This window comes from Acanthopagrus latus, chromosome 19 (assembly GCF_904848185.1).
Source record: "Acanthopagrus latus isolate v.2019 chromosome 19, fAcaLat1.1, whole genome shotgun sequence".
NCBI classification, from domain to species: domain Eukaryota; kingdom Metazoa; phylum Chordata; class Actinopteri; order Spariformes; family Sparidae; genus Acanthopagrus; species Acanthopagrus latus.
This window is the reverse complement of record NC_051057.1, coordinates 19,873,716-19,887,947: the sequence shown is the minus strand read 5'-3', so window position 1 is coordinate 19,887,947 and position 14,232 is coordinate 19,873,716. Positions and strand designations below refer to the sequence as shown.

The 14,232-nt window shown below is 42.3% G+C and overlaps 1 protein-coding gene across 4 annotated transcripts; it reads left to right on the top strand.

Annotated features, from left to right (window-relative positions):
* Positions 1–5: 5 nt before the first annotated feature.
* Positions 6–8,627, top strand: LOC119008753 (coiled-coil domain-containing protein 106-like). Of its 4 annotated transcripts, none has more exons than XM_037079391.1 (6): positions 6–181; positions 2,817–2,856; positions 3,148–3,365; positions 3,451–3,663; positions 3,758–3,964; positions 6,244–6,754. In XM_037079391.1, the coding sequence occupies exons 2-6, from the start codon at positions 2,834–2,836 to the stop codon at positions 6,564–6,566; spliced, it is 984 nt and encodes a 327-aa protein (XP_036935286.1). In that variant the 5' UTR covers positions 6–181; positions 2,817–2,833; the 3' UTR covers positions 6,567–6,754. The 4 variants fall into 4 exon arrangements, with proteins under 4 accessions (XP_036935286.1, XP_036935285.1, XP_036935283.1 ...); XM_037079390.1 differs by lacking the exon at positions 6,244–6,754 and adding an exon at positions 7,668–8,627 and having other exon boundaries at positions 7–181; positions 3,131–3,365; XM_037079388.1 differs by lacking the exon at positions 6,244–6,754 and adding an exon at positions 7,668–8,627 and having other exon boundaries at positions 8–181.
* The last annotated feature ends 5,605 nt before the right edge of the window (positions 8,628–14,232 follow it).

Sequence of the window (14,232 nt, the reverse complement as noted above, 5' to 3'; positions counted from 1 at the left end):
GTGCCCCTGTGGCCACGCCCCCCTCTCAGACGTGCCCCTGTAGTCTCGCATTTCTTCACTCGTCTCTGTTGATGTTTCTGATCAAAACGGGGCATTTTTCACGGAGTGACACATCAGCGAGCAGGAAAACAAACACAGGAACGTCTCCGCCACCTGTTTCATCCACTGGACTCTCTTGAAGGTGCGTTTTCCGGCGTGTTTCACCGGCTTTGTGTCTCCTTTTCTCTCCCTTTTTGCTGGTTAATTACAGTCATTAGCATCCATCTTGGTAGGAGCTAGCTAATTAAAACCACCGCAGGGAGAAATTGTTCGGCACTTTAGCCCTCAGCGTGACACCTTTGTTTGCTTCATGGGGTTTATAACTTCTGTCATGCCGTACAAGCATGTTATAATTTAAAAACACAGCTACATTTCTGTAATAGCCTGTGTAATAAAATCAATAGTGATAAAGATAACAGGCCTGCTGACTTTAGCTCTTTATTAGTGTTTTTACTTCATGTGCTCGCCCTCAGAAAATGTCCCATTTCTTAATGGACTGCGGTAGTTTATTCCCATGAGAGTGATGCGCATGTTAACTGGCTGTGTCAGATGTTGGGGGGCCAGATTAATCACTGCAGCACTTCTCTGCTTAATTGTGTTTAGCTGCTGCAGCGGGCACATGTTAAACAGCCCATCATCATCATCATCATCATCATCATCTCCATGGAAACATGTAGTGAAAACACTCATGTCCACTTCCTGCAACAACAAAAAAAAACCAAGCAGATTAAAGCTGCTGCATCTCAAGTCTGTTCTGATGTCATGACATGTTGCACTCAGGTCATCAGGCACCTGAATGCACCACTTTTCTTTTTGTGGAAACACCCTGCAGCCAGTAACCATGTTAGATAACACCTACTAGGGTTACAAAACACAGGCTGAAGTAATGCATAACTAATGCATGACTCATAATGGTTTAATGAATCATTATTAATGTAGCATGAATTCCTGTTACTCACCATTAACAAATGATAAAGTCACTATGAGTTTATGTGGTTAGTTAAAGGGAAGCTTCACTCATTTTTCACGTTAAGGACGTTGTGTGTCTTGGTTTTTTTGCCTTGAGACGCTATTGAGGTTTGTAACCAAGTGATTTAATGATGGATGCCGTTGAATTGCATATGGGAAATGCAGGATCCAGTGTTGGGGTCCATTAAATTATCATCCCAATTTATAATATTAACTATATATTGGTATCAGGGAAATTATTGCAAACAAATGTACCCACTCCGGTGGTATGCAGGTTTAAAGTCAGCTTGAAAGAAAGAGGAACAAGCACGACAGCAGCGTGATGCGCTTGTTCTTCTCTTTTTGAAGGAAGCCTTTCTTAAACTTAAGCAAGTTACTATCAATATCAGCTAAACAATATTGATATCATTCTTCGTTATCTGTTTTTTGTGAAGCTTGAAAGTCTAAAAGTCAGGATATCTCGGCATCTCCACCCACATGTCAACAGAGACAATCTCTTGTAATGTTGACAAGTGTCAGTCAGATACTTATACCATTAATCGCGGTAATCATGTGGTAAAAATGTAGATTCTGAAAGCCCAAGTGGTAATATGGTTGCAGTCATTTCCATTTTTCTCACGGTTGCATATAACAACAACACAGGTCAAAAAGCATTAGTTTATCCACTAATTGATGCTATAATAGGGTTTGGAAATTAAAAATTAAAAACTAAATATGAGAGCACTGTATATAGGGAAACAATCCAAATTCTGATGGTTTGGCTTCATAATGAAACTCATCTATTATCAGTTAATCTGTCATGGATTCCCAAAGGTCAAACATTTAAATTACGCCATGAATATAAAATGCTGAACAACTTCCTTTTGTGGTAAGGTAGATAAGGAAGATGTGAGTACACTGTCATTTTCCTACCATTAAGTCAAATTATTAAGGAAGGAAAAGAGTCTCACTTCCTCTGCATCAAAGATATTATCAACCAACTGCATGATACAAGATGTTAAATATGCATATATAACAAAATGAGCTAGGAAGTGTTTAAAATGAGGACACTAGTACATAAACTGTGGTCCTCCGCTCATTCTTAATTAATGTTTAGCTAATGCATGATTTATCATGTTCTAATGAAAGTATTAATGCGTCATATATCATGAACTCATGTGGCTCAGAATTAATAAATGATTAGGTCACTCGCTATCAGCTTTGCCCCTCTGTTACTGAGTTATTCAGTACGAAGGTGAAGGATGTTTTGCTGCAGTATTAAAGTCACATCAATCATTAATAAACAGCTCACCACGTTAACTGCAGAGCCACAAACATGCTAATGTCATGGAAGACCAAGGCTGAATGCTGTTAATAAGGATTTTGATATTCAAGAGATGTGTTGTGTCGTTTAATTGCGGGAGGATGCGTTCGTGCTGAATATCAATTCTGTTATTAAAAGGATGAAAACACCTCCGTCCTTGCATCAGTTAGTGTGTTGCTGATGTATTTAGATAAGCATTTATTAGCTGCTGTCAATTCATGTACATTAAGTTTTATATGCATGAATTGAGGCTATTCACGCATGATTTCTTCCCATTAACGTACCCACCCTAAACCTTTAACTAGAGCCTCACTGTATCATTGACTGCATTGTAATTTTCTTGTTTTGCGGATAAGTATTTTACTGTAAATTCTGATTTGCTCTTCATATATGAATATAAATCTCAGTAGATTAAGTAACAAAAAAATCTTGAACGACGTGTCTTAAAGCATCAGCTCTGTACACTTTATGCCTCAAGCTTGCTGCATTTTGTCTTTGTTTTTAGGGCATGTTAACGACCTGATGTTCCATTGCAGTGAAATGAAGTAAGGCTGATGCTTTATTATATTAATATCTAGTGACAGCAATACATAGGAAATGATGCTGTAACTCAAACATAAATAGATTCCCCATTTAAGCCAAACTCAGGCATTAACGCACGCACTCATTTATTAATATTTGTATCTCATGAGTTTTAAGTAGCACTGTGTGATTGGGATTTTTTGGTGGGGGGTTGATATCATCTCCAGTTTTTAAAATATTTCCTGACTCTCTTGAACTGTGAGTACCTTCTAGGTGACGTGACTCATATATAAACAGCCTGTGTTTTTTCCCAGGTTTGAAGGGATGTCATCTGTGTGGCAGCAGGAGCCTTCAGGTTACTCCCCCTGCCTAGAGATCGATTCCAGCTCTGTGAGGTGCAAAGACAGGATGACCTCTCCGGCCTGGCTGAAGCAGGAACAAGACGAGCTGCGCATCATCAAGTGGGAGAACTTCCAGTCGGGAGCCTCAGCTGATGCAGTTCAGGACAACACACCCAGCAGCGCCATGTCTGGTAAGAGCACTGGAATAAAAAGCTTACATACGTTTCTTCAAATATACATAATTTTACAAATGGAACTTCACCCTCCCGTCTTTAGCTGCCTCACATGCAGAAAGCCTGCCTCCAAAGGTGCTGCTGACCATCACGAAGCTCCAGTGCATGCTGGAGAGCAAACAGGAGCGCATCGCTGCTCTGGAGAGACAGGTGGAGGACCTGATGCAGGACCGCAAGTTCCTGAGGACCCAGATCGAAAACCTCACGAGTAACCGCTCCATGCACACTTTTGCGTCGCCCAGTCCGGTGACCGAAGGTTCGTGTCCGAAGTGAAGCTGCAGACCATGTTTGGCTTTATTATATTTACACTTACTGCTTTTATTCACACGTCTTGCATCATTCTCACGCAGCCCCGAGACCCAGCAAAGTGCAGCAGTCAGAAAGCAAATCTCGGAAGAGAGAAAGACCTTCGTGTAGTTCCTCTGACAGCAGTGACAGCGGCTCCGAGGGGTCAGAGTCGTCCGAAGTTTCAGCAGCCTCGAGTGAATACAGACGGAAGAAACACCATAAGGACAAGAAAAGATCGAAGAAAGGGAAGGACTACAGCCGGAAGAGAGGTAATAATCACACCTTATTATTACAAAGGTAGAAAATGTTTTTATAATTACATCACCATAAAAACACACTAAACTTCAAGTTAAATGAACCATCACCCTCAATAACTGACTGTTATTAATCAGTGTTCATAATTAAAAGTGCTTTCTTAATTTGGGCAACTTATCATGAAGGAGAAAATGGAAAATGGAAAGACTGAGAACAAAAAAAGCACAACAGGACACACCAACACCAACTGTACTCGACTTTACAGTAACACAATTTGTTGAAACATTAATAGGGTGACACATAAATTGGCAGATGATACAGTTAGATACAGGTCCTGTTGTATATTTCTAATAATTTCCAGGCCATCTTCATCTCCTCCACCTTACCTTCAAAGCCATTCAGTACAATTCTGGCTTCAGAACAGGCGGAGAAGAAGCACAGGGTTTCCCCCTCATCTCTTTATATGCAGCAGTTATGATGTTGATATTAGGGGCAAAATCTACGCTCTCCATATCATCCTTTACCCGCTGATACCTTTACGTGGCCTCTTCTTCTGGGGTCAAGACTGAAACAAATAGCTGTTATGATGGTTATTATGTTCTGTGACAATTTTGCTGTTGCCTTCAAAACGGATCACCATGACTAAAAAGCCTTCAGCCTCTCAATTCAAAGGTTTTAACAACAGGAAACTGACACTACAATTCTGTTTATGTTGATGTGTTAAAATCCCCTGATTAGATTCTTGAAATGACCGATAAAACACTTCTTAACCACGGCTGCAGAACTCCCTAAACACCTATTTCAGGACATGTTTATGTTACTATGTGTGACGTGTGTGTGCATGTGTGAATGTTAGAAAAAAGTACAGATTAAAGTAATCAACTACAAAATGTTCCTCTATTACGCAGCATATTTTGTCACCTAAAAGATTTATGTATGCGATTGTTCCTTTGGAGAAATAGTCTTTTTGGCACCAAAGGAATTATTGTACGTAACTTGCAATACCACGGTTCGCCACTGAGCCTGTACGGTGCCGCCGTTCCTGGGGGCCGGCATTAGTTGGGTGGAAAAAGCAACCTGCGCCGCATCATCTTCACGACAAAAACGACAAAGTTACAATCCTGTAAGTACATTGTTATTTTATTTTTGAATGTAAAAACTCCTTACCACTCAGTATTCCCTTAAACTCAACAAATCTGTGGCGCCACCTTTGCTAACATCAGTTTTACAGTAAGTTAAGGGTCGATGTTGAAAAGTGGCGTTCCCATTAATGTATTAAAGGTGCACTACGTAGTTTTGAGGAAGACAGTTTAACCAGACAACTGATTTTTGTACGTGTAAACAAACTAAATAAACAAACTCAGTGTGTTTTCATGACTGAATAAACTGGATAAATAAACTGTAAATGTATACTTTGTGTATATTTGATGGATCCTGCCACCTTTCTAGCTTGAAATAGGTGAGGACAATCATGGATTGATAGTGTTGTGGGTGCTGATGACATATAGCCAAACACTAGTTTGTCAGACGTGCCAGAGAGAGCCAGTCACTGACTGCCATAAATTGAATATGTGCAATGATAAACATGTCATCTTAGAAAATAGTTCAGACTAGATGTTTGCCCCCAAAGTGCAGAAAGGACAAACAGTCTCCTGTTTGAATGATATAATAGCCAAAAGTGTAACTTCCTCCTGTTCAGCAGGTTTGGATATTTATTATGAGGTCCTTGACTGCAGGTGGCCACTAGATGGCAAACATCTGCCGGTAAAGAGTTGTCTACTGAGGACCTCTGCACTGTTTTATGGAGGTTATTTTAAAGATGGAAAGTGAGTAGCCGTTACCTTCATACACTGCAGCTTCATACATCCTGGCGTCTGCAGCCAGTTCTGTTGTAGGGATGCTGGGATTTTTGATCAGGAGATACAAACAAAGACTTTACTGAACAGACTTTTGTTTGTTAAAAACATTGTTTTTTTTAATATTCAGCAGTTTTCCTGCACTGTCCACATTGTATAGCGTTTAGTGCCATGTGTAAATTGTCTGTACTGTGTTTGTGTTACTGTTTTGACTGTCATGTATGTGTCTTGCAACACGAATATCCTTTTTCAAGACAATAAAAAAAAACAAAAAACGCTGAACTGTTCGACTGTTCCGTCCGTTTCCTGTTTTTAAAACATATGAATTGGGAGGCTGAAGACTTTTTAAAGCCATGACAGAATGTTTTGAAGGCAACAGCAAACTTGTCACACAACACAATAACCCTGATAACATATTGGCTATTTTGTTCTTTCAGTCCTGACCCCAGAAGAGGCCATGGAAAGGTATCAGCGGGTACTGCGGGTGGTAAAGGAAGGCCACACCAAGTCTGCTGCCTACGATCTGGTGGGCGTAGACAGAAAAACAATAGTGGACACGGCCCCGATTTCAGAGCTAAACGCTGCGGACACTGCTGCATATAAAGAGATGCGGGCCACAATGGGGAGAGGGGAAACCCTGTGCTCCTTCTCCAACCGCTGTAAAGCCCGAATATTTCAGGACAGCTTGGAGGGGAAGGTGGAGGAGATGAAGCTCGCTGGGAAATTATTAGAAATATACAACAGGCCCAAAAGATATTAGGGTTTTTTTTTTGTTTTTTTAGGTTACACTAACAGGTCATATTTTTGATTTAGAGTTTTAATAATGATTGTATCCACTGTGAATTCATGTGTAACCCGATTAATGTTTGAACATATTACGTTCCTGTGCAGAAGACATTTTTCTAACTGTTGACTCCTCTGATGTTCTATAAAATCTTTTACACCTTCCTCCTGTTGTGCTTCTGATGTCATTTTCCATTTTTGTCCACAATAATTAGTAATCCAAACTTAAAAAAAAACATTTATCAGTTGCTGAGGGTGATGATGGTTCACTTTACTTGAAGTTACACAAAGGTGGGAAGGGTGAAGTACTTCATCAGATTTAGGGGTCACCACAGCGAATAATGGTAATAAATTTCTTCAACTAAAACTACATATTGCCCCTTTAATGGATCCTAGCTGACCATTTGTAAATATATGCACATTACAACATTAACTGTTTCATTACCTGCCTTGAAAAACAATCCTGTTGTCGTCTCGTGTCACACTTGTGTCTTTCCATTTTACATTTTTGGACTTCTTACTCTTCTACATTTATGTGACAGCTTTTGTTATCAATACAAAATATAATCAACTAATTAATTATGGTGATTATTGCAGATGAAGCCTCTTGACAGCACAGGAAGTATTTATAATGAGCTTCACCTGCTACAATATTACTGCTCATTGATCAATAATTATAATCCAGTAATATAATGAGCCATTCTTCATAATGAGCACTTTGATGTTTGGTACTTAAAATACATTGTGATGCCAGTTTTGATACTTAATTAACAACAAATTTCTACGCTATGCTACTTTTGTAAAAAATACAGCTAACATTTTTTATGTGATTTAAGTTAGATTACCTCCCACTTCAAAATGTGTAAGAAATACAAATAGAAATTGTACGATTTGTATGAAATAACAGTAAATTAACTCTTTAAGTCTTAAAGGTTGTCAATATTTATGATTAGCGCATGAAAATCACTTCTCTTAAAGTTTTTTAAAGTTGTTATCGTAAATGTGTATCCATTTTGATATATTCTTTACATCTGTATTAACCACAGTACTATTGTACCATGTCATTCTTTCCCCTCAGCCACCGGTGTCCAGTACGTCATCCACCGCTACAAACAAGTCCTGTCAGCCTTCATCAAGAAGAAGAGCATGAGCGAAGCCTTCCGTCACCTGGGAATCGACCGGAACACCATCGCCAACACGGCGTCCATCGCTGAGCTCCATCTGGCCGGCATAGACATGGTCCCTCTGGTGGGCATGTTTCGCCAGGGAGAAGAGACTCTGGTCAGCTACGCCCAAAGGTGCACCCTGGTCATCGACAGCGACAGCGACCTGTCCAGGAAAATAGACCAGATGAAAGCCAACGGCGAGCTGCTGCCCATCTCAGGGAAAAGGCCGAGGATATTGCATTCTCACCTGCCGCAGCTGGGGGGCGCCGCAGAGAGCATTTTAATAGGTTGATGATAATTTCGTAATGCCTTCACAAAACGATGCTCTTCTGTTGGTTTTTCCCTCAGTCTGAACGGCCGGATTCAGACGTTTGATGTAGCAATTTTGCATTTTTTATGGTTGAATTATGTGTCAAGGGGAACAAACATGTTAATTATTTACAGTATATGCATTTCAATATCCATTTTAACACAGTTAGGATGTATATTTTGTACTTGATAGCCATAAAAATTATCCACAGCTGCTTTCACTAATGGAAAATTATGGATTTAGTTTTTTTTTTATTTAAGAGCCGTGTAGTGTTAGAAACACCCACAAGATGGCAGTGCTCACATGTTAGATTTATGTTCACTACTCTTGTCATTTACTCTAAAATGGTGGATTTTCTTTTTTCCAGCTCCTAGTTTTTGATGGGGGTGTGACTCACGGTCATGGACTTTGTGAAAAAAATAACTTTTGTTGACATTAACCTGTGATTCATTAAGCTGTAACGGAACAGAGCGTTTTAAAAAAAACTGCATTTGATGCAAAGTGTGTCGATGTTTCTGAACTGCCAACAAATGGAAAATGAAAACACTGTTCATACACAGATCTGAGTTATGTTGCCTTTGTTTTTAAGTGTACTTTAGCAGTGCATTATCATATCAAAGCACTGCACATGACCTTTCGTAGAGCTATTGAATCTGTAACCTTTCAAGGTTACTTTCAAGGAGTCAAATCAGTTAATCCCAGATTGGTAAATGAGTAAAACTGTAGCATCAAATAAAGAAAACAACACCAAAGCAACTCAACAAATGTGGCCCTGCTCTCAGACCATCCCAATCACCAGAATAAATGTTGGAAATAAACATTTCTGCAGACGTCCCAACTTTCACTTTTATGTTGCGACAGCACTGTGCTTATGGTCGGTTAGGTCCCGATCGCAGCAAGATACGAGACACTAAGGCTCCATTTATCCTCATTCAAGTCTCCCTCTGAGTCTGTTTCCATCTTGTTACATCTCTCTTACATCTCAAAGCAGTTGTGATGTTGGGAAGACAAACAGATGATCGATAATTCCCCTCAAATGCATTAAAACTGAAGTAACGACCCTGTTTTGAAAGCATGAGAAGGAGAAGGTTCAGGTATTTGTGTTAAAATGTCAGGAGTAAAAGAAAAATGTTTAAAAAAATACATGTATTTGTGGCACATTACTTCCCACCTGTGGTGAGGGTGAGGACACGATCCTGTTTTGTGGCACCACAGCAGCAGTCACATATATATATAATGTAAATGTGGTATGACACATATGGTAGAAACGCTGATACGACACGTGAAACATACAAATCTGTTTGCAGAAACGTGAAATGCAAACATTTCATTGTCCCGACTGCGCTTCTTGACCGGAGGAATGGGCAGCGCCACGTGTGCAGACAGATGGGGAAGACGTCCTCGGGCGACTGAAAGTGTCAGTGCAAAGTGTCGCCACTGCCTTCCCCGCTGTTTGCTTTTCACGTGGAGTGACAAATTACTTGTGCAAAGCCATTACAGGGGGCTGCACCCGGGCTGTTTATCTTTGCATGGGACTCTGTCACTCCCGATTCTCACGCCGGGCCTATCTGCCTATCCTATCACATCCCAATCTGTCTGTCCCCTCCCCCTTTAACCTCCCGCCCTCCTCTGTTATGAACTCATTCAGTCGTCTCTCATTACTTATCACTTCTTTAATCCTTCCTTCTTTTCTGACTGTCTCGTCGTTTCACCCCCAAAAAAAATGATTTTGGATGGTGTAGGAACGTTTCGTGCCAGCAGAGGCGACCGCGAGTGACCTGAAGTTCTTCACTCCGCCTGTTCGCAGCCAGAGAGGACAGGTGCATGCTGGTCTGCTCAACGGCGTGAGATAGAGAGAGGGTGGGTGTATCTCATCTCTTCCCACCTCCCGAGGCGTGCAAATGTCACTCCCGCTCTCCTCGTTGCCAGTTGTAGGACGCTGCGGCAGCTTTCCTCAAAATCCTGAAAATGAAAAAGGACGCTTGGGAGCAAGGGGACAGGGTGTTCTCGGGGTATAAGGCTATTTTATTTCTGCACAGCGCCGCCCTGAAATATAAATAAAAGGGCAACAAAACTGAGCCTCCACCTGCTAATACTCCAGAGTGGCAGCTGTGAATTCGGTGCTAATGACTCGGGGTGATGGAGCTCGGAGCTGAAGATGGAGATGGGATGTGGGCCTAATCGAGCCTGAAGCATTCTCTCCCCTGGCCTTTTGACTCACACTGGTGTGGGGCCAGCTGGGACTCCATTTTGTGTCTTTCCCGGTTGCATACCACGTCATTGCAGGGGGGGGCTCCAAGTGCCTGATGGGTACAAAATCAACCCCCTCCCTCGTTCACCACCACCTCCTCTCCTCTGTCCAGCTTTGATTCTGACCTTGACAAAAAAAAAAAGAGCATCTGGACGTTCTCACAGAGCGGCGCTTGTAATAACCACCAATCAGCCTCTTAATGGTGCAAGTAAAATGTGTTTGAACTGGCGAGTTGAAACGGGGCCAGGGTTACGTTTTGTTGTTTTACCGACAGAGTGCCAGACCTGCTGAGTAATAAAAGGCCTCAGACATATTATATAAAGGATTACAGGGCCTGTAACGGAGCAAAAGAGCTCAGACTTGAACAATTGATTTTATGCTCTCCGGGGGAAATAGTTCTCGGTTTGCGAAACACTGACTGTAATGTCACTTTTTGGCAATTACTGAGCTTACTGCTGGATATTGAGTAGCCGGTCGTGTTGCTTATTGTTTGTCCAGCAGATTTCTGAGCCCACAAAATCTGTCATTTAATCGGGATAAACAGATTTGTTTTGTGAACATGCAGCAGCATGTTTATCACATGTACAGAGCAGGTCTCTGTGTTTGGTGCCATAGATATTGTCCCTTCATCACTGTCACATTTAGAAGTGAGGACAAATGAAGTACGGCCGTGTTTTGAACAAATAGTTTGACATTTTTGGGAAATGTCACAAAACAAAGGAAGCAGCATGCTCAGTCGGGCACAGTGACGTCCTGGACTCACCTTAAAGATGATAAATATATAAACAATACATGAAAATAAGCTGTTTGTCCAACGTGTTTTTTGCAGGAAAAAAACAACAAATTTCCACATAAAAAATCCCTAAAAATGGAGGAAGAGAGTCAGAATAAGAGCCGTGCTACTCCAGCTTGGTTTAAGGATGCCTCCTGGCCAATGTCTGGTCACAGGAAAGGAAATTGGACAAAAGCTGGACTGGCTATTTAAATGACTTTACATCATGAGCATGTCTGCAGAGTGCATCTTGTGTTTTTTAACAGCAGTCGTGACGGGATCAAGCCTTGACTGGATGATTCCCCTGAGCCAAAATGACATCTTAATAACTCTGTGGAACACATCAGGAGTTACTCATATTTTGCCCTACATCTGGAAGCGACACTTCCTGTGACACACACACAGACAGACAGATTAGGACTGACTTGAATTCCTAAAAAACAAGGAGACACTCGGTCCGAGTGTGTCTGAGCCTCCTCACCTTTCCTTTTGCCCTTGGTCTTCCTCGCTAATGAAAATCTTAAAATAACCTGCTCGCCGCTGAAAATCTGGGTCAGAGCACCAATGCGAAGCCAATTCAATACAAAAGCATCAAGTAGTGCATTATGGGTATTTCCCCCTGTGGTAGAATTGAGGCAGGGGGCTTGAGTCTGCGTACTGCTGGATGCCTATTCCTGTTCCTTTTTTTTTTTTTTTTTAATCGCTGCAGATGGATTGTGGTGCAGTCGAACAACAGTTTCTTATTCCTCAGTGTGAACATGCACATACATTTTGTTCTCTGAGCTGGTGCCAGATCCTCGTGCTCATGAGCTTCATGACGCCACTGGATGACAGCACGGTTTACTTTAACTGTAGCGCGCCGCCGGGGTTGCTGGTGGCGAGAGGCACTAGAGGACAGTGTTGTATCCAGTTCGCGCTTGTCATGTTCTATTGTTTGTGGCCAGACGCATCGTGCAGACAGCCCTCAATGCACAGTTTGCCCTCCTGCAGCTGATTAGATCCAGTCTGACGGGTTAACAACAAGAAAGCTCCCACTTTTGTAGTCTTTAAATGTGCACTTTGAGAAAAAGTCGTGGATCGGGAAAGAAGATAGACGCGTGTTTAAACAAACCTCGGACAGAATCCCCGTGTTTGCCTCCCTGTCGCTCTTCTAAACCCTTCAAGCTGTCCACACTGACAAATAAATCCAGCCAATGATATAATAGCCGTTAATGAGACTTCTCTTGGCAATTATAAAATAGATTTTTTTTTTTTCTTTTTCAAAAAAAGGCGAAGATGCTAATCTGAAACGACAGAACCGCTCCACAATGACAGGCTTCCTGCCAGCGCTGCTCGATCAACAAGTCTTGAGGTATTGCTGGTGCGTTCTCCATCTGGTTGCCACTGATAAGAACTTACTGGGGGCTGCTGGATAATAGTCTCGTAGGGCTTAAAAGCAGGGAGGGGGGTTGGTGGTAGTGAGGGGAAGGGGAGAAGAGGGAGGGGAGTGTAATGTATTCTGGGGGGAAATCCAGAAAACAGGACCCTGTAAACCCAACCCCATCACCCTCCTTTTTTTAGAAGCACGTTCGGGCATAGACAGCCCCCTCGGTGTGGAGGGGTGGGGACGTCATGCCGCCACAGTCATGATTCGCTTGGAGCTTGATTTTCATTCCTGGAGAAACAAGATGGCTGCACTCAGCCGCGACACATGAGGTGCATCCGCGTTTACAGTACGGTGATCTACCAAAGCCGCAACGGCTGATCCTGTGTGCCAAAGTCGATATATTTCTCTGTAGGGCCTCGTGTCTGCGCACCGAGGGGAGCATGTAAAGCTGCCGTGACCTCTATTTTCAGGGTCAGAAGCACTGGCTGTGTTTTGGCTCGTACCCCCCCCAGGTGTCCTCTGACTGACAGGGGCGCCTCGTGGGAGATGTAAGAGCACAAAATGATAAATGGTTGTACACTGCAGGCTTGAAAAGGGGGTCGTTTGTAATGACCAGCAGCTGTACACCGTTCAAGATGTGTGTGGCATAAAGCAAGTGAACAAAAATGAAATGAAATGAAGAGAAATGTAAACTTCAAAACTGTGAAGGCATCTGTCTCCTCAGCAGACACAAGCAATCATGGGTGGTCATGTGACAGCTACGTCCACGAATGCATCATTTGGACACAGAGGCGATGTGACGTAGAAGAATACGCAAGACGACAGCGTGAAGGAACCCCGACCCCACCCCTCAAAATCCTGTTGGTTATCCAACCGGTGACGCAGGATGAAACCAGACATGTTTGGCACAAGAGAAAAAAAAAAAAAAAGAAAAAAGAAAAACATTTGAAGGGGACTGGATCATCTGGGCACAAGCACAATATGTTTCACAACATTTCGCTGATAACTTGGGGGACGATTTTTTATTTTGTCCGCCAACGTAAACAGAGAGTGGGCGCCGTGAGAAAGGTTTTTCTCAGGTGGGATGACTCAGTCACAGTTCTCTAGCAGGGTTAATGATAGAGGATAAAGTAAAGAGGGGGAGGAAAAAAAAAAAAAGGGAAAGCGGAGGAGTGAAATGACTAAAACGCCACTGGCCATTAACCGCCGATCAAAGCTGTCATATTATCTGGAAACACAGATAGATGGGGGGGTTCGGCCGCGGGGGAAATGCTCTGACCGTCTGCCGTGATAATAGTCTCGTATTGCCCACTAGAAAGATACACTCTGGAGTATGATGGTGATTGCACGCCACACATTGTCTCTGTAAAAATGATATGATGGTCTCGTCTGGGTTTGTTTTTTCTGTCAAAGAGGGATTCAGTCAGATTAGGGGACGCTGGGCTTTTCTGTATGTTCTCTTCTGCTTGACCTCTATTATGATAGCAGATGTTAATTACACAGTGGTGGGTTTCCCAGTGAATCCGTCTGTTGTTTTCACACATTGCAGTTTCCCCTTGCACCTCCCCGTCCCTTTTCTGCAGACCACGCATCGATATTCTGTTTCGGCAAAACGTGAGTTCTGTGTTATTTCTTTTCCAAGAGGTGGGTGTGTTTGCTCAGGGCTGCGAGTCTCAGCCAAACTTGGCAGCGCTATACGGAACATGGAAAAGTGTGTCTGCAGCCATATGGAGCGAAAGCTGATTCAATTGAATCAGTTTGTTCAATATGTTTGCTCC